Source organism: Pelecanus crispus, chromosome 5, assembly GCF_030463565.1.
Source record: "Pelecanus crispus isolate bPelCri1 chromosome 5, bPelCri1.pri, whole genome shotgun sequence".
Taxonomy (NCBI): domain Eukaryota; kingdom Metazoa; phylum Chordata; class Aves; order Pelecaniformes; family Pelecanidae; genus Pelecanus; species Pelecanus crispus.
This window is the reverse complement of record NC_134647.1, coordinates 56,702,142-56,728,696: the sequence shown is the minus strand read 5'-3', so window position 1 is coordinate 56,728,696 and position 26,555 is coordinate 56,702,142. Positions and strand designations below refer to the sequence as shown.

At 38.5% G+C, this 26,555-nt stretch overlaps 2 protein-coding genes across 2 annotated transcripts; both read right to left on the bottom strand.

The window, feature by feature from the left end:
- Nucleotides 1-486: 486 nt before the first annotated feature.
- RGS13 (regulator of G protein signaling 13) lies at nt 487-8,144 on the bottom strand. The gene is made up of 5 exons (XM_009486202.2): nt 8,080-8,144; nt 5,167-5,228; nt 3,377-3,500; nt 3,043-3,190; nt 487-684 (listed from the first exon to the last, which is right to left on the bottom strand). Exons 1-5 carry the CDS (start codon nt 8,142-8,144, stop codon nt 487-489), a joined length of 597 nt encoding a protein of 198 aa, XP_009484477.2.
- Nucleotides 8,145-21,012: 12,868 nt separating this feature from the next.
- Nucleotides 21,013-24,465, bottom strand: RGS1 (regulator of G protein signaling 1). The gene is made up of 5 exons (XM_009486201.2): nt 24,337-24,465; nt 23,871-23,954; nt 23,168-23,229; nt 22,431-22,594; nt 21,013-21,705 (listed from the first exon to the last, which is right to left on the bottom strand). The coding sequence occupies exons 1-5, from the start codon at nt 24,438-24,440 to the stop codon at nt 21,520-21,522; spliced, it is 600 nt and encodes a 199-aa protein (XP_009484476.1). The 5' UTR covers nt 24,441-24,465; the 3' UTR covers nt 21,013-21,519.
- Between the last annotated feature and the right edge of the window lie 2,090 nt (nt 24,466-26,555).

The following is a 26,555-nucleotide window of genomic DNA, read 5'->3' as shown; positions in this document are numbered from 1 at the left end:
AGCTGTACTTCACAATTTATCTTTTACTTTGAAAGAATATAAGAATACAACAACAACAAAGTAAATGCAGGAATGCAGATATTTTTTCCTTTTGTTATGTATAGCCAAATAAACACTTATTTCCTAGCAGCAAAACTATTTTATTTCAGATCTCTCAAAACAAGAATACTGACAATATGTTGTTAAAGTTGTCAAATATCAATAAAAGACTAGAAACTTAGGCTATCATTTTTGGCTGAAACTTTTTTATACCTAGTTTTTACTAGTTTTTAGGGTTTTATTGAGGGGAGAGGAAAACAAGACCAGAACTATTCCATGGGAAAAGAAAGGGAAGGGGGAAGATAGTGCCTCACCAATTCTAACACCAATGGAACAGTTTAGCAGATTAGTAATAATATTTGTCTACTGCCTAATTTCTCCTGTCTACTTTAAATCTTAAAGACTTGCATGCCAGAAGAAAGCTTTCTAAATTTTCAACCTTTATCTTTAATTTACCATTGAATTATTGCCATTAGCTTGAAGGCTGTGTTTGAGTTTTTGATAGAACTTTGATTCAAGAAATCGTGAATAAGAATCTCTTTCCATGTGCATGTAAATTATTCTCTGTGCTTCATCAAAACAGGACTGTGTTGGTTCTTGAATATTCCTTGTAATTGTTTTCCTCACAGGACTGTCAGTGTTAATCTGAAATGGAAAACAACATTACTAAAGTATCACTGAATATATGCAAAGGAAGACTAAGGAAGATTGAATTTAGGGGACCTGTACTGAATGCCCTTTTATTTATATCTTTTTATATACCATCTAATCTAAAATCAGCACCTAACCAAAAACATTGATTCTAGCAGAGTAGATTTCTCCTTGTAATGCCAGAAAAGCCCATCTTATTAGTTGACCAATTTGCTCCTCTCTTGGTGTTCAGCTTAGTAAGAGGTACATTAGTGGCTGGATGGGGAGTTTGCTCCCTTGGGGACAAGAAGCCTGGAAGACTGGGAGGTGTCTGAATTTCCCAGTCTGCCCCACATCCTTAATGTGGAAAAACCAGTTTAATCCTGACTATTGTGATCAGTGGAGGTCAAGAGCAGGGGTAAAGTCATTACTGCTGGGCCCATGTGTAGAATATGGGCTGAGGACTTCACACCTTAGGGAGGTTAAGCAGTATATGTTTGATTTGCTCACTACTTCTAGAAAGAATAAGAACATATGTATGATGTAGGCAGAGGAAGAAGTCCTGAGGACATATTTTGCATGGAGTGGCTGCAGTGGAAGGAGTAGCTGAAAAGTGCTGACAGCCAACCCCGCTGTCTTTTGCTAAGAATTGTTCCAAGAGCTAGGATTAGATCCCTGAAGAAGAAGTCTGACTTTTGATTTCTAATAAATCCAAGTGGCTGGAGGTGCACAGTACTGGTGAAAACCAATTGCTAAAATTATTACGATCTCCAAGATGAGATAAAACTGAGCCTGTATATGAACCTTGTTTAGGAAAAGTTTTGATTCCTAGATAACTTCTGCAATCCAGGGTTTGTAGCAGATAACTTGAAGCTCTGTGGGTGTGTAAGAGTAGAAAGGCCTAGTGATAGGAAAATATACCAGATAAAATGGTAACTTTTGATAATCCATTAGCTCATGATGAATTATATTGCTTTTTTTTCAGCTTGACTTAGTCTGTTAGTGTTGAAAGGAGAGCTCTAAAGATGTGAAGTGAGTGCTGATGTCTTTCATGGGTTGGGATCTTGCTCTTCCAGAGGAGTCATTTGAGTTGCACCTTTTTAAATGCTGCTGAAATTTGAATATAAACTCTGTTTAAAATCCTCATGAGCATCTACCTTTTTAAAGTGGTACCTAGTTCTTGTGTGAATAGTGAATATCAAGAAAATGTGAAATCGGTGTGTTCTGAAGACCTAGAAACCAGACAGCCAATAGCAAGATTCAAATACATACTATTTTAGAAGAAAAAAAAATTACACAGCTTATTTCTGACTGTCCTGATTTAAGCCCTTACTTTTGATTAATGAATTTGTGGTTGGCAATACTGACATTTCTCTTCTGGAAATGCAAATGTCTTGCTGAGTTTCCTATAGCTGCACATACTAAAAATAAAATCAATCAGAAAAATGCATTGTCTTTCCAATTGGCAGTTAAAACCAGCAGAGGGATCTTCCAAATTTCCTCAAGTTTTGGATTAGTGGGAATGGTTTAGTCATTTAAAGAAGCAGCTGCTCTTGGCCAACATTTAGGAATCCAGCTGAGCTGGTTTTGACTTGCCTTTCAGTGTCAACAGGGAGGCTGCATTTTGAGACTCTACAATAGTTTTATTGTTATGCATAAACTAGAAAATAATCTAGCCTGATTTTTCAGTTACGTCAGTCTGCCAGAGGCAGCAGCAGTTGAAGCCAGCATTAGCTTATTTTTGCAAGAAGGCTAATAAGCAGGGATAGTTAAATGTCATAGAGCATGAGTGGCTGAGCAGGAATGACTTTTTTTGTATAGCCACTTGTCAGAAAAAAAAATCACTCTCAAACATTTTACATATAAATCTGCTCTGTTTTCCCTAAATCTTGTGCTGCTGGAAGCAGAAAATAATTAATCTGTCTTGGAATCTTTTTTTATTTAGCCCATTTTACAAAGGGGACAGCATTGGGTAGGGTTTTTACTTTGTTCATTTATATTCACTCTTGTAAAGACCAGAGTAATATATACATGTAGTAATCGCATAATCCAAAATCTATTGAAGTGATATCAGTGGCCCCTGGATCAGAGGCTAAAAAGAATAGAGCAGATCCAAGAACTTGTTTCTTAATCTAGTTGTGCCTTTTGCTTGTATCCTTGGTGGATATAGTTGAGAGATTTGCCTATAGACAAGATGTGAAGGCAAGTATTAAAATTCTGGGTGCAAAAGAGGTTGGGGAGGATGAATAGCAACAGTTTTCACTCTGTCTGATACAGGAGATGCTAGGCATTTGTTGCTGCTTTTTGTCAGCTACATTACACATCAGGCATTTCTATTACAAGAAATAAAGAGCTCATATTATTTTATGTCACCTCGTTGGGAGCCTGGGGTTGAATGTAAGTTGTGAAAAGTTTCCTGGCCACGGAAATTCTTTTCCTCTGTGACATGATCTTCTTATAAGCTTCACAAGCGAGCCAGAATTCTATGTCTTCATCACTGTGCTCTGTCTTCCAAGTAGGTCTTGTAGATCAGGCCCATCTGTAAATATTTCAGAAGCCAAATTTATATGCCGTGTATATACACATTACCTTTAGAGTCCTTTGAAGGCAACAGGGACATTTACAAGGCAGTATAATTCTTGATTGTACACCTATAAATATTCTTATTAGATTATGTCAAAGTGGGGAATTAAACACCCTAACTCACCCTGGAGCCCTATACTTCAACATTGCATTTTCTTGCGTGTGCAGAGCTCCCTTTAACCTCAGCGGCATTTCACTATGCAGGGACAGAGCACTGAAAACTTTGTTCTTCCTGGTCTCTGTGAACACTATCAAACATATCCAAAGACTGACAAGCATTTTTAACCTCCAGTTCTAGTTTTGTACAGGAGATAACTAAGTATTATCAAATAATCATGATCTATGTAAAACAAACAAACAAACAAAAACCAAACAAAAAAAAAAAACCCACAAACCCAAGCCCCTGACCTTTTTTTGGTGTAAGAATTTTGGGAAAAAGCAATTAGCAAAAAAAGGAAATAACTGTTTTCTTGCTGCTGTAATTGAGTGAAGTAAAGCAGTTAAAAAAATACTCTATTCATCAAATAAGTGGTTCTGCACATGGGGATGTCTTTGAAATACCTGGCAATGGAGTTTGACAGCAGAAATCAGTGGGATCTTGGCAAAGATTAAATTCCTGAGGCTGCCTTTTGTCATGTCATTAGACTTGCTTTGTATAGGATTAGGTGACAGTTGCTAAAGTGCTTCTAGCCGGGAGAACATTTATAAGGCTTCACTAGGTGCTAGCACTTGAGCAGGAATGGTGCTTGCAGCTAAGATGTGCTTTCAGAGTAAAACCTAAGATAGACAAATACTTTGCCTACCTTTCATAAAGAGTTGCAAATCCATTGGCTTTAGAATTTCTGGCTTTTCTTGTGAGTACACCTTTTGCATTTTCCGATGTCATTAGGCATTTAAATGAGTTCAAAATCAATGGATAGTGCCATCTAAGTGCCGTGAACACGGTATTTTAAGAAGGGCAGCATCCAAATACTGCTGGAAGCTGCAAGCGTTTTATTTAAAGCAAGCTTTTCTGCTGGTGCAGCACTCCAGGCTTCATGTTTCTAAAGATATTGAGCACTGCCTGCCATCTGTCAGTAATGGTGATCGCATGCATGCCTGCTGCTTGTGCTATAAATTTGTCTCTTCTAAGTGTTTTCTGTTGTACACTTTCTCCCTGTGCTTTCCCTGCAAACTGTAATATACTAGGTTGTTTGCTGTTAAAGATTTTAATGGCAAAATCTTTTTCTTTATAGTTGTTACAAATTCTGTCTGTTAGTCCTCTTGCTCTTTGTAGTTTGTAAATAATGCTGGTCCTTAAGAATAGTTTTGAGAGGTTTGTGCTGTGCTGTAACTCCATACATGACTTTCTCATCAATATTTAAAAAAAAAAAAAAGTAATCCAGCAGTGATGTTCCAGACTGCTGGCCATACAAGAAATGTGGATGAGCGCCAAGCCCTGAATGAGGCAGGGGGATGCTGGAGTGGGGAAGTTCAGATTTGCTACTGCAGCTATAGATCTTCCCATACCTGAGATGAGGGTCTGAGTTACCTTCCATGGTATCACACTGTATAGATGTACCATTAGCTATGGTGTCTTTGCCATACACAGAATTTCCCAAGTCAACTTCCCTTTCACTTTCTTCTAATATATATTGCTATACCATGCTCTAGGTGGGAATATGGCAGATAAACCTGCCCTTATCACGTGCCTTTAAAATCATTACCTGTGCTTGCAGAAATGGCAAGTTTGGGGAAGCATTTACAGCATGCTACATTTATTTTCAGTGTGATGCATGCCAAGCATGTCACACAATGTTGTTTTTCATTAGTTGCATGTAAGACAGCATACATTATACTGCATGACTTATTGATTTTGCTTTGTGGGAATTTTTCTCAGTAATCCATCTGGGTTACAAACATACAATTACTTACATTTACTTGTTATCAGCTTTTCAAAAGACTGGGACCATTGTAGCACTTCCTCCAAAGACACTCTTTAGAAAAAAGGAGGAGATTATTGTAGGATTAGCTGTGGTTCAAAGTATGAAAAAATTACGTTCTTGAAAATCTGTCCCCTGATTTAAATAAGATCTGTATGAAACTTACATTTTAAAAGGTTTTTCTGTGTGTCCCAGATCTTGTGCTTACTATGCTGAAGCAAATGTTCTTCTTGCTGTAACAAATACAGTTCCATCTCAAGGTACTCCCATGTAATTCCTTTGGAAATGGCATTCACTTATTTAAATTGTGCTTAGGAGAAGCACAAGGAAAGTACTAGTTTTCCAGATAGCAACTTCTTTGGGACAGGAATCATTATATAGCTTGTTTATGAAATGTTGATGTCTAGTAGCAAAGTCTTTAAGGGCTCAAGACCTTATTGTAATATTTAAATACCTTTAACATCTAAGTTGACTTATCAGCTGAGAGCTGAATATATGGGCTTAAGCTGTGCCAGGGGAGGTTTAGGCTGGAAATTAGGAGAAATTTCTTCATGGAAAGGGTAGTCAAGCATTGGAACAGGCTGCCCAGAGAGGTGGTGGAGTCCCCATCCCTGGAAGTGTTCAAAAAACGGGTAGATGTGGCACTTTGGGGCATGGTTTAGTCTAGTCTACCCTTGATTGGCTTAGTGTGGATTTGGTTGTGTAGGTTAATGGTTGGACTGGATGATCTTAAAGGTCTTTTCCAACCTAAACGATTCTATGATTCTATAAGCTCTGAACATAAGGTAAATAATGAAGGGTTAATAAACCCTTAGCTGTAAGGGACTTCCGTCTCTCTCCAGTTGTTTACAATGCAGTATGACACATTATTACTAATGTAGACAGTTCTTGGAGGTGACTAAAATCTGCTCTCTTTCCTTCATGTTTGTTCTTCTTAAGCAATAATTTCATAAGCTTGTAGGAGTCCCCTGCCTGATTCTGGGAAAGAGTATGGGAGTACTGAGGTGAGAGACTAAACAATCTAAGGAAAAACAAATGTTTGAGGACCAATAGCTCCGTTTAAGTGCATGTAGCACCACTTACACCAACTGATTTTTAAGCATTGCAGTTATAGGACATCAATGCTGGTAACTTTAGAAAAAAATTTGGAAAAAAAGAAGGAAGCACAAGGGGTGTATTCCAGTGGGTGCTTTCCATTATGCATCAGTCAAACTTGGGAGGAGACCCCTTCCCATTGAGTATTTTGTTTCTATATGATCCACAATTTTGACAACAGCTACTGAGTATCACAGACTTTCTTTTTTTTAATTAAAAGCCAAATTGACTTTGGTATGAGTGCTGCATGGTGCTTCATAGATTTCTGCTGCACAACAGCTATCAGTAGCTTTGTAGCTTTTTTTAATTGGTGATCACCCATTTATTCTTAATATAATTCTCTCTTTCTCTGAAAGCGGATGTGCTGTGACTTATTGATTATTTTGTCAGGCTTTCCTGATCAGACAAATATATAGTAATAGAAATGTTACCACTATCAAATTGTGGTGTCAATAACTCTATAGTAACTCTTGCTAGTAAAAGGTATTTTTTCTTGCTTCTTATGAGCTACTGGCCTACTCTCTGTATAAACTCATGAAGCATGTGGTTATGGGGAGTGAGAATCTCTAGTCCTTTGAATGCTTTTGTTTCCTTAAGAGCTGCTTCTGAGTCATATTCACTGTTACTGACGCAGATAACTTTTCACCTCTGTCAGCAATAGTACTTGTATATAGAAGGAGTGACAATCTTGTCTGTCTCACTGAGCATCATCAGTAGGGCCATCTTATTTCCATTTCTGACTATTTGTCTTTAGCATTAATCTGTGAAGCAGAAAGAACACTGCCTGATGGGGCAGCTGACACAGAGGAAAACCTTTTTACCTTTTTACTTTCCTTTTAAAATCAGGAAAATATGAAAGGCAGTAAGTCAAATGTGAACATTGGTTATTAGGATCTGTATTAATGCCACTTTCATAGCTGCTGTGCTGACAGTAAACTTCTTGCTGCATTGATTTGCAACATGATTGAATTTCCTAAAGAACATATATTACACTGAAAAAAAAAAAATCTCCAAAAATAACTAAGTCTTTATAGCTGCGACTCCAAAGTTTAAATTGGAAAATGCTGTTGTAGTGTCTTGTGGGAGCTCTCGTTCACTTATTGTACCCCCTCCAGTGTTAGGGGCTTCCCTGACCACTGCTATGTGGGAGAGAAATCCTCATCCAGGAGGCTCTTTTGGAATTCTGGACTTCTGCCACTTAACCTCGCCCAAATGGCAGTTTCAAGAGTCATCAGACACACCTCAGTATTGCTGTGGAAGATGCATTTTTCTTTAATCAATAAATCAATACTGTGTATCATCTGATACCAGTTGGCAGGCATGTTGGATGGAAGCATCTCACCACCCCGACGTGACATGCCGACCAAAGTTTTAGCTATAGTAGGCCTCCACTAAGGTTGGTGGCAGCTGAGGACTTGGCCACGTCTCTTATCCACCACATGTGTATTCAACCTTTGCCAATAGTCTGAATTCTTTTAAGGTATTAACCCAAGATGTTTGGCTTACAAATTCTTCACAGGCCCAAATCTGGACTTAATGCAGGGATTAGTTTAAGCCTATGCAATATAAAAGATGTTCCCACTGGGATATACCCTCCTTCCACTAGAGAAAAGCCAGTTTACACTTCATGTACTGTAAAGGAATTGGCTATATGAAGGTGGTCAGCTGGGGCAACTGTGAAGGTGTTGCACTCTTTTGCATCATCTTAAGCTTGCAAAGAAAACTTCCACTGTGAATTTTTGAGATTTTTGTCTTTCCTACTCAGACAGCTGCAGGTACTGTAGAAATTAAGAATCTTATCGTTACTTACTCAGAACTGACCCCATTTTCTTCTGCTCTGAATATCTTGCAAAGCCAGCAAGTATTTGGGCTCATTCTCCTAAACATGGAAAATATGTGAGTTTTCAACCTGCTGTGCTCAGTTCTGGCTATCTTAAATTCCACTTATAGTTAAGTTTCCATATAGTAGTGCTACCAGTTATAGCAGTATTCTTATTTTATGCATCTAATCTTTATCTATGAGTCATGTCTGAAGCATTAAACCAAAATATATTTTTGTAACATGCATGCAAGAACTTAAAAAAAAAAAAAAAAAATCAAGCAGTCCAATGGATATCTCTTAGGTAAAAATAGAAGTGTTAATAATTCTCCCTCTTTGCTTCTCCAACTGTGAAAAAAGATTACAAGTTTGAGCCTGACCCAAGGCAAAAGGAAACCAGGAATCTTTTCCCTGAAAGTTCAGGGTGACCTGGATTCAGGGATCAGAGCTCAGTGTAAACTGGACAATGCTGAGTAACTTCTTAAGTGTCTGAGATTAACATTGATATTTGTCCAGCAAACATCTCAAAGCCAATAAAAAATTGGTATTAAACTTGTTTTTCTGTAGAGAAGATATCCATAAGAAAGGGTGCAATTTTTTTTTAAGGAATGAGGCACTCAAGAATATGTTTGTCTGAAAAAACAAAATTTAAAAAAAAAAAATCTTATGACTTGAAGTATGTTTATTTCTTCTTTGGCTTTCAAGAGATGCCAAATTCTTTGCAAAGTTTACATGGGACAGTGGGTAAGTTTGTATATACCTGCCTGAAATCAAAACAATAGTCTTATACATTATTTAAACTCTCAGGGTTTTTTTCAGGTTTGGGTGTGACTGGCACATACTGTTCCTACAACCAATTTTTTCTTCAAACTGAGACATACAATGAAACATGAAACACAGCTGTATCTCCCAGCATTCTGAACCTGTGAAATGATTGCATTTACTATTAGTCTTATTTTCCTCGTTTCCCTGACATCTATATCCAATTCTGCATCATACGGGGATCTTATCCAGTAGATTTCCTACAGGATATTGAAACTTCATAACTCTGCCTGACTGCTGTACTGCTGCTCAGGCTTCCTGCAGCCCTGTGGGATTGCCAGTGGCCATTGCCCATTTCCTACTTTTGTGGAATTCTCTGAGCTACACTGTCTGCTTGGTTTCTGTATGACTTCCTCTACATTTGCCTATTCATTACACTAATATTTACTCATCTCACCTTCTGCCTAAAAGCAATCTTTTCAAACTACACAATTTTCTATATTTAAGATAAAGTTATGCATTTAAATTCTGGCATATGGTTATCAATTATCACCTTATTTCAGACTATTTTACCCAATGCCCTATATTTTGAGTGTTTTCATGTTGTAATCGTTAGTCTTCTATTCACTGAAATATAAATAAAATACAGCCTTCATATCCACAAAGCTGCAACATGCCCTTGAGCAATTTGTGTCAGTTTTGCATTAGTTAATCTTCACAAGTGCAGCCTGTGACTTTACCTATATTAGGGTCCTATCTTAAATTGTAAATGGTAGCCCATCTACATCTTAACTACTTAATACAGCTTTGCAGTGTTTAGCTAAGTAGATTTGGATCGTGGGAGCTGTTTTCACCTGATACATATAAATAACATGTAGTATCCTTTCTGTTTTCTCGTTATAAGGTTTTATTGCAACAAGGCCACAAATTCTTCAGTGTGTAGGAGCTGCGTGTCCTGCAGGTCTTGTAATCAAAAAGAAATTCGCATGGTTACACCACTTACACAGAAGGAATGACCTGTCTGAGAATAAATGAATCTAAGTCCTGAAGTTATTCACGTCTAAAAGATATAAGCAGTACTGATCTGGAAATGACTGTTTAACTGTTACTGTATTTTACATTAGGAAAATATCAGGAAAACTGCTTTGGTAGATCAAAGGACAAGATCTCTTTATTTTTCAAACTACAACGTACATTTTGGTTTTTCCAGCACCCTTATGCTGTGCCAGTGAATCTGTAAACTTCCTAATGTCGCAGTTTTTAGTGCACAGGGCAGGTTTCAGCAGAGCCTTCAGAGAGAAACTGCTGAATAAAAGCTCTAATTAATTGCCTTCTGTAATATCACTCAGCTTAGTTTGTACTAAGACTATTACACAAAATATTCATATATAAGTAGGGATAAAGTTGTTTATACATCAGAAACATTTCTGAAATGAATGCCTTCACTATCCTGAGTTAACTTTAGATGCCAAGAGAAAAAGTAGTGTTTCCCTGCCTATGCTATACTTTTCTGTTAATATTTTGAAGTATAAAACCTCATACTTACAGAAACTCTTCTTGGATCATTTCTCTTGGTTAAAAAGTTTCATTTAGTAGTTGCATTTGTAGGGATAATTTTCCAAATTCCTTGACCTGTTTTTTTTGCTTCATTATTTTCTTTTAGTGTAGAAGCTCTTTACTACCCTTTGGCTGTGTCTATGCTGCTCATGTTAGTGCCTGACTCCTTTCTTATACATACCATAGGGAAACAGTGGCTGTGGTTTCTACCAGAAAAAGTTCAGTTGGACTCTGATGCATCACTGATAGAGGCTGTTTGCTCCGAAATTATCTTGTATCTCTACTGATCAGCTGTAATGAAATGAAGCTGTGTTTTACCTCATTAAAATCGTGCCTGTATTGTCCAATTTTTGTGACTAATATTTTCCATCTCTTTATCAAAGTTCTTTATATGAAATCTAAAGTCCATGTTGAAATGAGATGAAAGGCAAAAGTACCCTTGCACTAAAACCAAGTTTCATCCTCTTACAGGCAGCATTATGAAGCAAGTACTTTGGATTGCTGTGGGAAGAGCCTTTATTTTCTGCTCTGACCCGTTAGTGTGAGGCTTTTATGTGCTTCTAACTGGTCAACTTGGCATTGTACATCATTTGAGTGACGTCAGAGCAGAACTTTCTTTAAATTCGTATGAGGTCCTCTGCCATTTTTCTCATAGCTGTTCCCCAGGTTATGGCCTCATTTTAAATTGAGACTCAAGTTATTTACCTTTCACTTATTCTTCTCTAGCTAAGTGTTTCAAAGCAGCCATGCAGTGCAATAGCGCTGAAGTTGCTCTGTTCGTGCCAGTGGTGGACTTGTTCATAGTGATACTGGGGCTTTGGGAATAAGCACTAGCTTAACTAAGTGTTGTAAATTAGTCACTGGGACAGGGGAAAGTCCTTCTAGAAGGCTTTCTGTCCTTTCTGGGAGTAGTTATGAGTTGTGATCTCTGGGGATTTGCCAGTGTCTACAAGGCACAGACTGACTGTGTCAAGAGGGAAAGGTTGGTCTTCTCCTTGCTCCATCTGACAGCCAGCTGTGTGCAGTGTGCAATGTTTCTTTCAATCTTATCTCTCTGTTTTGATTAATCTTTCTTTTTCTCTTATAATGCCTCCTAGGCAAAGCATGAACAGTGTAGTATTTGAACTTAAATTGAAGTTTGAGCCTACAATAGTATAGTACACTCATTTATTTTATTGCAGCTCACCCTACTGGTATGCAGGCCTAGTGCAGAAGGATGTACATCCATTTTCCAACAGTGATGATTCTGCTAGGGAGGAAACATGTGGTGGTGTGCTCACCTACAGCAGAACCTGGTGTCTGAGCAGGGTAGCATGAGAGCCTGCTTGTAAGGAATTTACCATGGGACCTGACCTGTGCTTACAGAAAGGAAGGGACAAATATCACAATGTGATCTATTTTCTATGGATGCTATTTCATGAAATCTTACTTTGTATTCTTCCTACCTTCACACAGGTTTTTGGAGTATTTTGTTCCATTCCTATAATAGGAATGGGCAGGGGCAAATATCTATGTAATGTGACTTGAGTTGATTATTCAAGTAATTGCAATAGTGAGATGATCCAACTTTCTCACATGCCTCCTCAAAAATAATACTTCTAATGCCTGCATATCAGGCAGTTATATACTAAAAGCATCTGAGGGAATTAACTTTGGCCTGAACTTGACAAGCTAAAAATGTCTATAAAGAATCTTACTTGCAGAGCTACTTAAATTAAAAAAAAGAAAAAAAGGCACCATATGAATAAATGTGACTCTGGAAAAGTTACATAATGAAAATCCAAATTAAGTTGATAGTCTCCACTTGTGATTTGAAGGAGTATTTAACTATTTGATTTACATATATTTTGTAAAAACCTTGTGTGTATACAAATGTACATATGCAAGTTCTTTTTCAAAATCTTACATATATCTTATTTTTGCAATAAATTTTATTGGCATTGAAGGATAGGTCATCTAAAATCTTAGTATCAAAATGAATGGTAATGAACTATTTAGGGCTTCTTTCTATCATCAAGTGATGTTCATTTCCAGGACACTGTATATGAGATGATCTTTTTGTAAATTTAAATTGTGCAGTGACTGAGTATCAGTAACCAGTGACTTTGTATTCAAATATTTTCTTTTACATATTACAGACATTAAAAAAATACTGTAATGTTGCTTAAAATTGAAATAAACTTGGTTTGGGTTTTTTTTCCATAAGGTTGTTTTTACTATTAAGCTGAAGAAAATACTTCTCCAAACCTCCTCTTGACTTGTACAGTGGGAAGATATTTAGATGCAGGATTTGTTGCTTATTTTATGTCTGCGGTTTTGTTGTATCCTTGACCATGCTCTAAAGCACCATCTGAAATTTAATGGGTATTTGCAGGCACTTAGGATTGCCTGAGCACCTTAGCATTGCATGGTTGACTTAGTGGCAAATCTGTGCTTCAGTCATTGCAGAGGAACTGTAAAACCAGAGAATCTGGCTGGCTAGGAAGCCCTCAGAGACTGAGGGACCCTGAAGGGCTATGGATATGTTCCTGCCTGCCGTCACTGTGCCTCCCAACCACTACGAGGACTCTATCTTCTTACTCCCAGCAGGACTGCTACCATTCAAGCTTGTTGCTATTTCATTAAACTTGTTGCAAATATGATTTTACAACTTGTTTCTCTGAGTCAGCTGCTTTCCACTACCGTTCTTTCATAGCTTCATACACAGAACATTACCTTTCTCCTTCCCTTTCCAGAATATTTAATAGGAGTGGAAGGTTAAGCCATTAACTAGGTATGCTGCTTCACTGAAAAATTACATGATTGAACCTGAATTAGACCCTTCCTCTTATTACATAGATATTCCACTAGATGTCATCTGATATCACCCTGAAGGAGAAAGTATAACTTCTGTGTGTATCAGTTCAAACTGGTCTCATGGGGGTGGATGTGGGTGCAGACTCTGGGGAAACTGCAGTTTCATTGTAACGAATGGTCTCATCTAGCCTGAAAGACTCCTTGCCCAGATAGGTGAGACACTGAGACGAGCAGGTCTCATATGTTGAACAGGCATATGTTGAACAGGCTGGTTAAAATGGCTTCTGATATGGCCCTGTTCATTTGAATTAATTATTTTGCCACGTGTATGGGTGCAGAACAACTTTAGTGTTGTGAGGGCGCGTTCTATGTAGGAATCAGTTATTGCTTGGTTCATTCAGCAGTTGAGCTGGATGTGCTTTTCAGAAAGAAAATTATGAGGAAAATTGAAAAGCCATAGTATCAAAAAGGAGAAAATGGCTGTATCGTATCAGAGCTGCTGAATATGTTAGTTGTTCTGGCCTGTTCTTTTTCTGGGGATTAACTATCAGTTGTCAGCTAGTTTAGACAATATGTGTTGACCATCTTGATTGCAACAGTTTTTTCTTATCAGTGAGGATAGTGTTCCCAGATGAGTCCTTGCTCATTGTCTTGTATTTCCTTTTCTGTTTTCTTGTGTCCTAGTAGCATCTTTGTTAATCATCATGCCTTCTCTTAATTTTTTTTCTCTTGCCCTTATGTTCATTCTTTCCTATTTGTGTTTCTATTTTAATGCTCTTCTGCTCAATAAACATCTCATCCACCTACATCTGTTTCGCACTAGTGAACATGGAAGTACTGTCTGTCTCATCCTCTCTGTTGTACCCATTCTTTCCGTCTACCCACATACTCCCTTGCTTGCACACTGCTACGCTTTCTCCTGCAGTACGCCCACGCCCTGGCATTCATGAATGTAGGAACACTGCTGGGGCTTGCCTGGTACTCACATTCCTGATGCCATGTCTCACAAGGGCATGTAAATAGGCACTGAGGATGTGCCTAGCGATCTAGGGGCAAGCACAGGAAAAGTAGTAAAATATTAAGAGGTCTTTGTTAACCTTGAGGAGAGTACAAAGCTAATCCTCTGATCTAGGTGCTACTCATACTCATTGCTGTTTGAGTGGGTGTAGTATAGAAATAACAGATCAATGTTCTTGCTTTTCACTTAGTACAGCCATTGAGGTTCCCAGAGGACAGTTCTGTTTCTCTGGTTGCATTTTACTTTGTGGCTTTGATCAGGTTGTGTTGGGAACTTTCTTGCTATGTAATTGAAAATGGCCTCAAGAAAAGTGAGGTTCAGTGTGCAGCAAAGATCTGCTCACAGGGCAACAGGGAACAGTGTTCACGGGTTCAGCTCCTTACTGTGGGCCACCACAACCAGGAAACTGTCTGCAGCTATACAGATGGTGAAGTGGTTTCTGTTTCTGGATAGAAATAGGCAGGTCCTGCTAGTAGTCACTGACTTCAAGAATTTCAATAGTTTCTATATTCATGGCTTCAGGTTTTAGCAATAAGGTTGGACAAATCTTACATTGCAACCGGTCTCTGCAAACTCTGTTAAGAATTACCTGCTGAGTGAAAACAGACTGAAGTCTAGATAGCACTTCTGAAAATCTTACCTCAGTTGCACACTATGACCTTTCTCTTCCCTTTTTCTTCCTACAAGCCGTGATGTCATTGTGTAAGCCTGATATTCTGCAACTGTCAAAGTAGAAAAGGAAATCATGTGACTGGAAGCTTGGACTAGTTTTCACGTGAACTTTCAACCCTCGCGTTCAATCAGGCTTCAGAGAGGTGGGTACTGCGGTTTGGGTACAAAGAACTGTGTGCCCTGAGCTCTCTGTCAGACTCTGCATACACGCACAAAAGCGCAGCAGTAAACAAGGCTACTTACACTTCTTGCAAGTGTACTCATTTTGAAGATGCCAGTTGTCCATCTTGCAGTTGTTTTAGTGTAAAGTTATTGATTACAGTTTGGTCCAAGTTGGTCAGAATATTCAACCATGTTATTCCAGGGCCCCGCTATCCTTCAGATGTTTGTTCCGGCAAGTGAACTGTTCCTGGTTGGCCTTTGGGCTTTGTTTGAACATCCTGAGTGTGTTCACTATTTCCTCCGACTAGCGTGAACAAGTACATTGTCTTGCTCAAGCTTGTGTCTGGTCAAATTCTGTTCAATAGCAAGTCTCTATCTCTAAAGCTGGCTTCTTGACCTTCATGGTTGACAAACCATCTGCTACAGTAAATGTAGTAAAGACTTTTCCATAAGTGGTATGAAATTCATGGTTTACTAAGTTATTACTATTATGCAAAGAGTGTTTGTTTTGTTTTATTTTTAAAGGTTGTCCTCTAATAGCAGAAACCCTTTGACCACAGTAACTTGAAAAAAAAAAAAACCACCAAAAAAACAAAATCCCTTGTGACTCAAGTGATGTCAACTTTGTAGGCACTTGTACTGTCACTTTAGTACTTTGGTTGTATAACAAACTTTGAAGAGAAGCATTGCTAATCTGTTCTGTTTCTCTCTGCACACCAGTCTAGAGTGATCCTGAAAGGTTTACATTTCTGCATTTCATTTTTTACTCAAGCTATTTTTAATTTTATTAGTGAAAGGGACCGCATGAAAGCTGGTCACCAAACTAGTTTAGATAAGTGCTTTAAGGTTGTGAGGTGCTTAGGCTGTTTGAAGAAATTGAAAGGAAGTGCTCAGTAGAATTTAAATATTGATCATCTTTGGGGTCTTTCAAGAGAGTACTTTCTGGGCCTGTTTTGAGAAATGAGGGGGAATAAGTTTATTTCCAAAATAAGCACATCAGTTCTTGGTTGATGTAGATCTCCTTTTTGTGACTAAAACCTTTGAGGCTGTATTTATCCAAACAAAGCCAGGGCATCACCTTAACTCCTCTCTGACTTTGTTTCTGAGCATCCAAGACAAATTTAAATCATCCAATGAATATTAAGAAAGAACTTGTTTTGCAATTTCTGCCCGAGTTTAATGACTAAAGACTTAATTTCAAAAAGCTTCATTTATAGACATTATGCTCTCTGATACAATCAACCCATGTCTCTGAATGGAAGATGAGAACATCTAATTTTTCTGCCTATTGTCATCTATTTTTTCTTTTCAAACTCATTTCACAACCATAAAGGAGATGACATCCGGAAAGCCTGTTACTTAAGAGTGTGGGCAGGGACGGGTGGCACTTAGGGGTCTAAGGTGATGAATTTGTACTATTCATCACCATTTCAGCTTTAGTTTCCTTCCTGCTTCACTGTGCATAATGATAGGATGTCTCTACTACAGGCTTTCATGCATGGCCTTTTCAATATATGGGAGACAATGATACTATGTTATACCATATTTTTAGTTCTATTTGGGATAATATTAAAAATATCTTTTCTATTTGGGATAATATTAAAAATATCTTATTTTAGGGAATACATTTAGAGAAGCCTTTCTGAATTGGAGAGGTTAGTCTTCTACATTCACATTCAGGGCCTGCTGGACTCTTGAGTCTTCCTATAAAGAAAACTTGTCTCTGCAGCAGGGAGGAGTTAATTCACTTCTGAACTGTACCCAAAGATGGTACAATGATTGATTTTTATACTGAAACACTGACACACAATAAAAATGTTTCCTTCAGGGGTAGGGTAGAACACTTAAAGAGAAGTCTGAGTCACTACTGGCAAATCTTAAAGCTGCTCCATGTACTGCATCCTGTTTTCCTACACTGATCTGTAGCTGATGGCCAATCCAATTCAACCGTTTTAGAGACTATGAATAGAACAGCAAATTTCCATTCTCTTATGGTATATTTTTTCCAAAAAGGGAAAGCTAAATGTAGTTTAAAAAAAAAAAAAAACAAAACAAATAAGCTGTTTGACATACATAGTAAATATTTTAGTAGGTGTTGGATGACAGTCAGAGCCTGATTGTTCTGGAAAGTTTTAGCAGTTAACTGATAACTGTCTAGCTTATGCTGAAAAAAGACAGTTTCCCCCAATTGCCCACTACTTTATTTACAAGACAGTAAATAGAGCTGGCATTCACAAGTTTCTCCTTTGAGCATGGGAAGTTTCCAGGGAGGCACGCTTTCCGTGTTTGATGCGTAACATGTCCCGTTTTGGAAGAGTCTGCCATGCTGGGCGGGGCACAACCCACAGCTGTGAAACCAATCTGCAATACTGAGGGAGGAAGAGGAGGTGAGTAGGAGATCACAAATGAATGTGATACGGTACATGGACCTTGTAAATGAACCAAGGGTCACAGAAAATAGAGTCCTTAATCGTTTTGATCTGTATGTTCTGCTGTTTTTCTGAGTCCAAAGAACCTTCATTTAGGCAATATTTTTTAAAAAGAATTCACTGCAAAATAAGCATTGTATACTGCATTTTGAAAAAGAGATTTTTAAGAAATAATAAAAATACGTATCTCTGGGATATTTTAAAGCATGTAAATATTGCTAAGTGTCTTAAAATACTGGAAAAATTGTTTCAGTTGTACCATTGAACTATTACTTATAGCTTCTTCCTTTTAGAAAGTAGACTAGTATGGATGGCACTATAAACTGCCATAAAATACTTCCAGATCTCTTGGACCTTGTTTAAACAACCAGCTTTGTATAGCCCTGCTATAGCAACAGATTTGTAATACCAGGCTTACAACAGTATCCCAGAGACAGCTCTGAATTTCTGCTGCACTGTTTATTGCTTGGTAAAACATGGTCATGTTGCCAGGGACACTGGAGTGGGCTGGCATATCCCTGGAATTAACAACCTGGGTGACTGACCTTTGTTGTTGTCTTTGGGTTCCTACTGCAAATGAGGTGAAAGACTTAGAAATGTACCAAGGTTGGGTTGTAAGTTCCTTTTTGGAAAAAAAACCAAAAAAAAAACCCCAAAACCAAAACCCACCCAACTGTCTATTCTCACACTACCAAATCACCAACCAGGGAGATATGCTTGTGGAAAAGAGTGAAAAGTCCCTTCCTCTTCCCTCCTCGAATATTCTGGTCTGTACTAACTCTGCATAAAACAAGTGGTTGGTGTGCTCCCTGAGAGCTGTGTTAGTCTCTTCTATGGGTAGGTTTAGCTTATTTTTAGAGGAGTCTAACCATCATGTTATAGTGTCCTGTCTCACCCTTTCCTGTTAGTGCGGAAGCAGTGACTCTTTGCAGGAGGTCAGGGTGCAGGGTGCCAGGCAGCGTCTGTGAATACCTGAGCAGCTGTGGTGGTTGCACTCAGTCTTTAGTGAAAAGATTTGCTCCACCCGATGTAAAGTCACAGGGCAGTGGGCACAGGCAGCGATGTTGGCCATGTCTTGAAGTGAGCAGTGGCTGCTGCAGCGCCCAAAACCATGGCATGACTCTAGAGTCTGCGTTCTGCTTTTCATTATACCCACCCCTGAGACCTATGTTGAGTTGGAAACGTGTATACACCCATTACCCCACCCAGCAGTCTCCACAACAGTAGATGAAATAGCTTCTGACAAACAGTCTTCTCTGGCAGCAACAAGCCATTAAAAGAAAAATAAAAATTCCTAACTAGCCATACTGTGAAATATCATTTTAGTCATAAATTTCATACAGGTGTTTGGCTAAATCATGGCAAAATTGTGAAACTGCAGTAAATGAAGACTGGGCCCATACTAACTTAAGGGATTTACAGTGAAAAGAATAATGTTACTTGAAGGCAGTGTCTGTTTAGAGCATAGCTGATATTTCATAGTTCTCTTTGTATTCTGTGAAGTTGAAGCTATGCAAACACTGACATCTGATCCATGTTAACTGTGACAGAACAAACATGAGGATGCCTCTTGTGTGGGAGGCATAGTTGTTATTCCTATTTCACAGGAATTAGACTTATTCCTACTGATCCTGGAAAATTAATTCATGTAAGAGAGACCCAACTGGAGACTGGTTTATATTGTTTCAGGAGCATTCAGATTTTGCAGAGGCTTCCTCAGGTATACATATTTAATGAAAGGAAAAAAATACTGCAAGACCAGATTCTTTTGTTCTGCATTTACTAGTCTTGAAAGTAGGAAGATGTGATTTGTAGAGGCTTCCAGCTACAATAGTAGGTGATGGTGGAAGTTGGCAGCAACTGCCACTTAGCTATGTTCCTTCCAGCAGAGTTTTGCTCATAAGGCTGAAGATTTTGTCCTCCCTTGGAGGTCCCAAGGTCCCCAAAGGGTGGCAGTATGAACACGGTCTGCTCTCCCCATGAAGTGACATCTGTGGGTTTACAGCTTCTCCATTTGGTACGGAATAGTGGAGTGTGCCTGACTAAGCTCATGTTATTTTGGAAAATGGAAAATCTGCAAGGGTGAGATAAAAAATCTTGTACTCCCATCCATGTGATAGCTGTGTCTCATGATGGTAACTCACAATGACCAGGGCACGCTTTGATTTATTTTCATTATGAGCTCTAATGTCACAAGATCTTAAATACTTCAGATTTGGTAGTGCCCATGTTTGTAGTTACATTGTTCAAGCATAATTGCAACTTTTCTTCTTTTATTTTAGTTCTCATCACTACCCGCTGTGGTATAGGCTACTCATAACATTGCACACTTTACAGAGTAAATTTAATGCAACATTTGCAGTGAAATTAAATGATCTGTGATGCTAGTATTGGTATTGTAAGTTAGAGTCTGGATCTTGCCAAGATTAGGTTGAGTAGTACTAATGTCACAAGGAATGTGACTACTAGTGAGTCTCACCAGTTGCTGCCTCTCTACGTAAGTAAGTGTGGGTGATTTGCTGTGCTCAACACATCATCAGTATCAAAGCGGATTGAACTGTGGGGTCAGTGATTAAATGGTTTCTATATTTGAGATTTGACTCAGGTGCTGGTAGCTGGAGGAGTATGAAAAGTAGGATGGAAATTTAGACCTGCTTCTCTTTTTTTGTTTTGTTTGTTTGTTTTGTTTTCTTTATGGGGGTTGCGAGGATGGGTCTATGTAGGTCAGGATCACCTACTCCAGATAACTAAGATTATGGTTGTGTAAAATGGGTAAAAAAAGAGAAAAGGTGGAGTGGGGAAAATTAATTTTTGGATAAGGAGATGGGAAGTAGTGGCATAGTGAGACAGAAGGGAACCATGTGTTTCAATACTTCAGTAATTACAATGGAAAGATCACTTCAGATGTAAAATTACTATAAAACTTTATTTTTAAAAAGATTTGATTTGAGAGTTGCTTATTATTTTGCAATAAATTAAACAGAAAAGATGCTACATACCTGCCTGTTGAATACAAACTTAGTAAAAGTACAGGTGGATATCTGCTCTGCCATGGACCTCCATGGGCTGCAGGGGGACAGCCTGCCTCACCATGGTCTTCAACACTGCAGGGGTGCTGCAGGGGAATCTCTGCTCCAGTGCCTGGAGCACCTCCTCCCCCTCTTTCACTGACCTTGGTGCCTGCAGAGTTGTTCCTCTCGCATATTCTCACTCCTCACTCCAGCTGCAGTTTGTGTCCCATTATTTTTTTTTTGTTTGTTTGTTTTTTTTGTTTCCCCATCTTAAATATGTTATCCCAGAGACACTACCACCATTGCTGACAGGCTTGACCTTGGCCAGCGGTGGGTCCGTCTTGGAGCTGGCTGGCATTGGCTCTATCGGACATAGGGGAAGCTTCTAGCAGCTTCTCAGAGAAGCCACCCCTGTAGCCCCCTCCACTACTGAAACCTTGTCATGCAACTCCAATACATTCAGCTTATGTAACTCATATATAATTTAAAATATATCAGTCTTAAGACATGTCAATTTAGAATATATTTACATAGCACAATAGTATCACGGAGCTGCACTCACACATATTAACACTTCACAGATTAAAAAAAGCCATTAATCAGTCTTGTCTGGTCACTTTCTTGTTATGCACAAAATTGTCAGTCATCCTTATTTTTCTTCTGAACTTGATAATCTTTTCCCAATGCTCAGCTTGCTAGTCTTGCACTTCCTAATAAACAGCAGTTCTTTGGGATCTAAGACTTGGTTCAATGTTCACAGTGTAGTTCAAACAATAAATAGTATCCATATCCTGCCTTGACTCCATGGCATATGGGAGAGGATTTTCTCCCTGTGTTGCTCTCACCCTTGTAACAGTCTTGCCAGCTCTTATCCTGTGTTCTCTTGGCTGTTGAGCTGTTTCCATCTCCCTCATACCCCTCCTCACAAGGCAGGGGTTCTCCTTGCCAAGATCCAACCACCTTGAAGTATCTCTCCACAGGATATTTGACACAGTCTACTTGGCTCTTCACTGCCTCAAACACTTCATTTTGAAGTGTTGTTTTGCAGCTGGTTCAAAAGGTTCAGGTAGGCTTTGGACTTCAAAAATCTGGGATATGAATCCCTCTCCATGAGGATGTACACGGTTTTCTGGGCTTCATCAAAACTTGTGTGAGTTGGGTCTTGAGCTCTTTTGGCTGTTGCTTCCCTCATCTGATAGTCAATATTGATCTGGAAAGTGAAAAACAAATGCCATTGACATCTTAAAAATGTCCTCTCTTTCCATCACTTTGTTTTGTCAATAAACAAATTTGTAGCCTTAGAACTCAGTGTGATAGTTCAATATCAGAACTACAAAATGAGGGAATTTTAATGCTTATATCCCAGTCATGCACAAAAATTGCTGCTCACTATAGAAATGCAGTTTCTTATGGAGTCAGAAGTAAACTCAACAATGGAGTAAGCAGAGGAACGACCTCCAATTAAAACAGTAGGAGAAATCTTGTGTAGAATGAGAGTCTCCAGTTTGAAATACGATCAACATACACAACTTCTAATTCTCCAGAATGTCCACATATTTTAAAAGACAAGAAATAATCCACGGTTCTTCTGTTAACAATGCTCCCTCTAAGTATCTGATTCCAAACACCAGCAGTAATTCAAACTGGGCTGACTCAGAGAACAGCATCGTGTGCTGAGCTGCTGGTGCCTCTGCTGAGCTTCTGCTAGTGGTGCTCCCAAGCACTGGCCTGTATTGCGTGACTCTACTTGTGAGATCTGATAATCTCATGGCTGAAGACAGTAATGATGCAAGTATGCTCATAAAACCATGCGGCTGTGTCTTCTTCCTATATAACTGAATGAATGTATGAGCATCTCGGTGAAGCTACACTTCTACCTACTAATTTTCCAGAATCCTTGTACCGTAACACTAGACAGTTTAACTTTGTACATACCTGTTTAATAGCATTTGACTGAACAAACTCTTCATAAATCCTCTCTGCTTTGCTGTGTAAATGATCAGACTTGGTTTTCTTGTAATCCTCACAAGCCAACCAGAACTCGATGTTTTCCTCACTGAACTCTGATTTCAGAAATTCCCGAAAGACACCTTGACCACCTAAAGCCACCACAAATACATCATCATTTATAGCACAATATTTGTGACCAGGGAGGGTAATATCAATAGCAGGAGTTGTATTGAAATCTGTGCTATAAAATCTTGCCAAAATGCACTTCTTCCCTTCTTCAACATACTACAGATACTGTAATATTAAGGGTGATGGCAGTCTCCCTAATTATGTTCAGTATTTTTAGATCTAGACCCTGGGTGCCAAGCTACATCAACAGATTCTAGTCCTCCCTGAATGGATTGTCTTAGGGTACAAGTGGAGAACGAATTACATATTCAACTGATGTTATGCAAGGTCAGCAGACTGATCAAAAAGCACTGAATTGAGCTATTTGGGGTTTATTTGCTATACTGAGAGTAGGAAGTGGAAGTTAAAAAACAAACTTGGAACCAAAGCTGAATACGGCAGCCGTGTTAACACTGAAGCTGTAAATAACTGAAATGCAACTGGCCGTTCTCTGCCAGTGTTTGCAGAATGCTACAGCTTTGCCTATTTGGCGAGATTAGATACAATTTTGTCCTCAGAATAAGAACAAAGTCATACTGAAGTAATAGACTTACTTTGGCTGGCCAAGAGCTTTTCCAAAGACTGGGACCATTGTATTACTTCCTCTGCAGAAAGCCTAAGATGACAAGAAAAAGAAAAGACTTTAGACAAGAAACCACGTGGTTTTACTTGCATGTTTAAAGGAGACAAATTTTGTAATTTATTATTCTATTATAGGAATGTGTACAAGGTATTTATTAAACTTATGGCTTTCTCATAATCTGAGACCCTGGAGGCAAGCCCACATTGAGAAAAATAATCAGAGAGATGGAAAAACAAGGAACTATGACGTTATCCTGAATTCTGTTCCCAGATAAGTGAGCTTTTACTGCAACTATGACCAAATAATTTTGTAACTGTATTTCTATTTCCATGTTCATGGCAGAGGAATGGTAATGCCCCTGCTCTTCGCTTATAGACCTCATTTCTTGTAAATCTTTAGAGAATGGATACAGTGTCCCTCTGAAGAAAGTAGATTTAACTGAGGTGTCTTCTCCTTCACTGTTTGATGCAAACATATAGACATCACTAATAAAAAACTGTTAACTCCATGAATAGTTTCTACTTCCTAATGTTTACCTCTTTTTAATTTTGGAAATTCTAGGCATCATTATAATATTTGTTGTTTTAGAAGTAGTTTAGAAATTAAATAGTTTACTATATCGCAATCTAGCTATACTTATATTTTGTTATAACTTAGTGTAACTCAGTACTTACGTGACATTTCTGGAGTTAGAAGTCTTGATCCCAGATTCGATATGTGGTACCATGCACTTCAAATAATTTTTGAGATCTGCACCACTGAAACCAATGAACAGACATTTTTGTAATCCATTAAAATTGCAGCAGCATTCCAATTCTACTTAAATCTCTTAAAACTTTTAAACAGAGGCTGACAGCTCTATCCTATGACTGAAGTCTGGGAAGTTACATATCCAAGTAACATTTTTCAAAAGACTAAGAGGCTCCCAGTGTATCCAAAATCTACTCCTGATTACTTAAGGGAATCAATTAATTGGTATGCATCAGCTCAAGCCATTTTTAATGATGCTATAGTCCTGGGCTTTGGGCAAGCTTTGCAGTTATTTAGCCCAAAACATGGTGCTAATTCTTAATCTCCAAGATTCTAGTGCTATTTTCACTTCTAATACATTAGAGTTTATACTAAGATGTATATACTTACAAAGCCTTTTGCTTCTTTTTGTGGATTTTGCCTTCTGCAAGCTTGCAGTCGTCTTTTCCATTTAATTCAGTCATGTTGTTGTGGGGGAAAAAAAATCCTGGCATTTTACTTGACTTTAATGCAGAGTGACTTTTGCAGCAATAATCCTCCAAGCACCAAATGTCAGTTCACTGACTCTGCTACCGCCTTTTATTGACGCAGGCAGCCCTGCTAGTTGGTGTGAACAGATCTGTTTATCATGTATCCTCACCACAAACTGTGGAAGTTCCCTTTTTTCAGTGCACAGTGACGCGAGTCTTTTGAGAAAGAAAACAGACAGCGGTGTCTCGTGGTTGAGGTTAAACCGGATGAGACTGAATTACTTTGGGTTTGTTTTGTGTGTCTGTCTGTGTTACAAAAAAAAAATCCCCTCTAGAACTTTGAATTCTTGTACCTTTCTGATTGGTACTTTCAAATCAGAAGTACTTCTTGGTTTTTTCAAATGGGCTGCAAATACTGCAGTTTTATCGTGACAAAATTCACCTGCTACGTGCCTGTGTTCTGAAATTTCATACTTTACAGTTGATTTGATGGGCTCAGTGGAACATTAGAAAAAAGTACTTTAAGATATGCCAGTATTAAGGTTCTATATGCAACAAGCTATTTGCAAGTCACCAGTTGCTCTTCAAAATAGAATACTATGTTAGATAGAGGAATCTGATTTGCTTAGACACATGTGCTGTGAAAATGTTTAAAAGTGATTTTCATGGGTATTGATGGAGCAAAAACTTATTTAATTAGGTTTAATTTTTCCAAGTCAGATTATTTGGAAGCACCCTGCCGTATTTCAGGAATGCCTCCACAATTTTAAGTGATTTGGCATGTGTAAAGATTGATCTAAGTTGGAGTTGTTGTTTGTAAAGACAACGTGGACATTACATGTTTGAGGGAGGTCTGCATTCTGTGTACATACTTGAGTTCTACTGCAAGAAGAAACCATGGATACAAAGCAAGATGAAGAATTAATTGTTACCCTCTATTTATCTGTCTGGGTTGATAATTTAGAGGTTCAAGTACTTAATCCGGTCCCTGGGCATCCCAGTTTCTGCTAGTTTGTTGGGATTTTTTTCTGGGAAGTTTTGAAGATTTTGTTTTATTGACTAATGCATAAGATTTTGATTACTTATAAGTAGCTCATGAATGACTTGTACAGGGCTGAATATGATTATGGCAACTGAGAACTTGCTCACATATCTACAGTTTTGTAGTGGACTGTGATACAAAGGACTCAGGGAGACTGAAAGCTGCCTGCAGACATGTGATGCAAGGACAGACAGTCTGCATCAGGGTGTTTTTAACCACAGGACACTAGTGATCCTCTGAATATTAGCTGTGACATAAACGTGTCTGCATAGGCTGTACTGCAGGAAACATTTATCGCCACAATATCAGGTAAACACTGACCTTTGCAAGGTAGAGGTATTTACTAACTGCTCTTAACCCCCGGGACAAAGCTAAAAAGGAAGGAAGCGATGTTATCAGCACCATATTTGTTTTCATACCTAGCACGCTGTTTTTTGACGTTCAGCCCCCTCAGCGTCTCATTGTATTTCTTCAGTTAGTAGCTGTCCTCAGTAAATTACTGGGAGGGTTATAGAGATGCTGCATCCAAACTCTTCTCAGGAGGGTACAATAAAAGGGTAAAAGGTAACAGACACAAGTCATATCAAGGGAAAATCCCTATTCCCTACCACATCTCTCTGTACTTTGTAGCCTCAGGCTAAAAGCGGGGCCATGCCTTGAATTTACAGTTACAAGCAGGTATAAGTAAGCCACCAGTTATGTTCTGTGAGTCTAAGAGGGACTAGAGTTGCTCCCCTGAAGAACAGGAAGGTTGGTTTGTTTATGCCTATTATCAGTGCAGGACTGTTGACAGTTCATTTACCAGTCAAGGAATGTGTGTTCTCCATTTAAAATGAAGTTATTATCTTCACCTTTGGGATTTGTTAAACATATCGATACATGTTACAGGTGTTGCTTCAGACCTTCCTCTAGAAAGGGATTATCCCATGATACTGCATGTACTTTGTATTTCACCTTCTTGCAATAAATATTCTTCTGAGTAAATAAGGAATATTATTCTTGTCACTTACATCCAGGTAATGCTGCTGTCACACAATATTTGAATTTTTTTCCAAGTACTTTATTTGGGTAGAGGAGATCAGTTATGTTAGTATTAG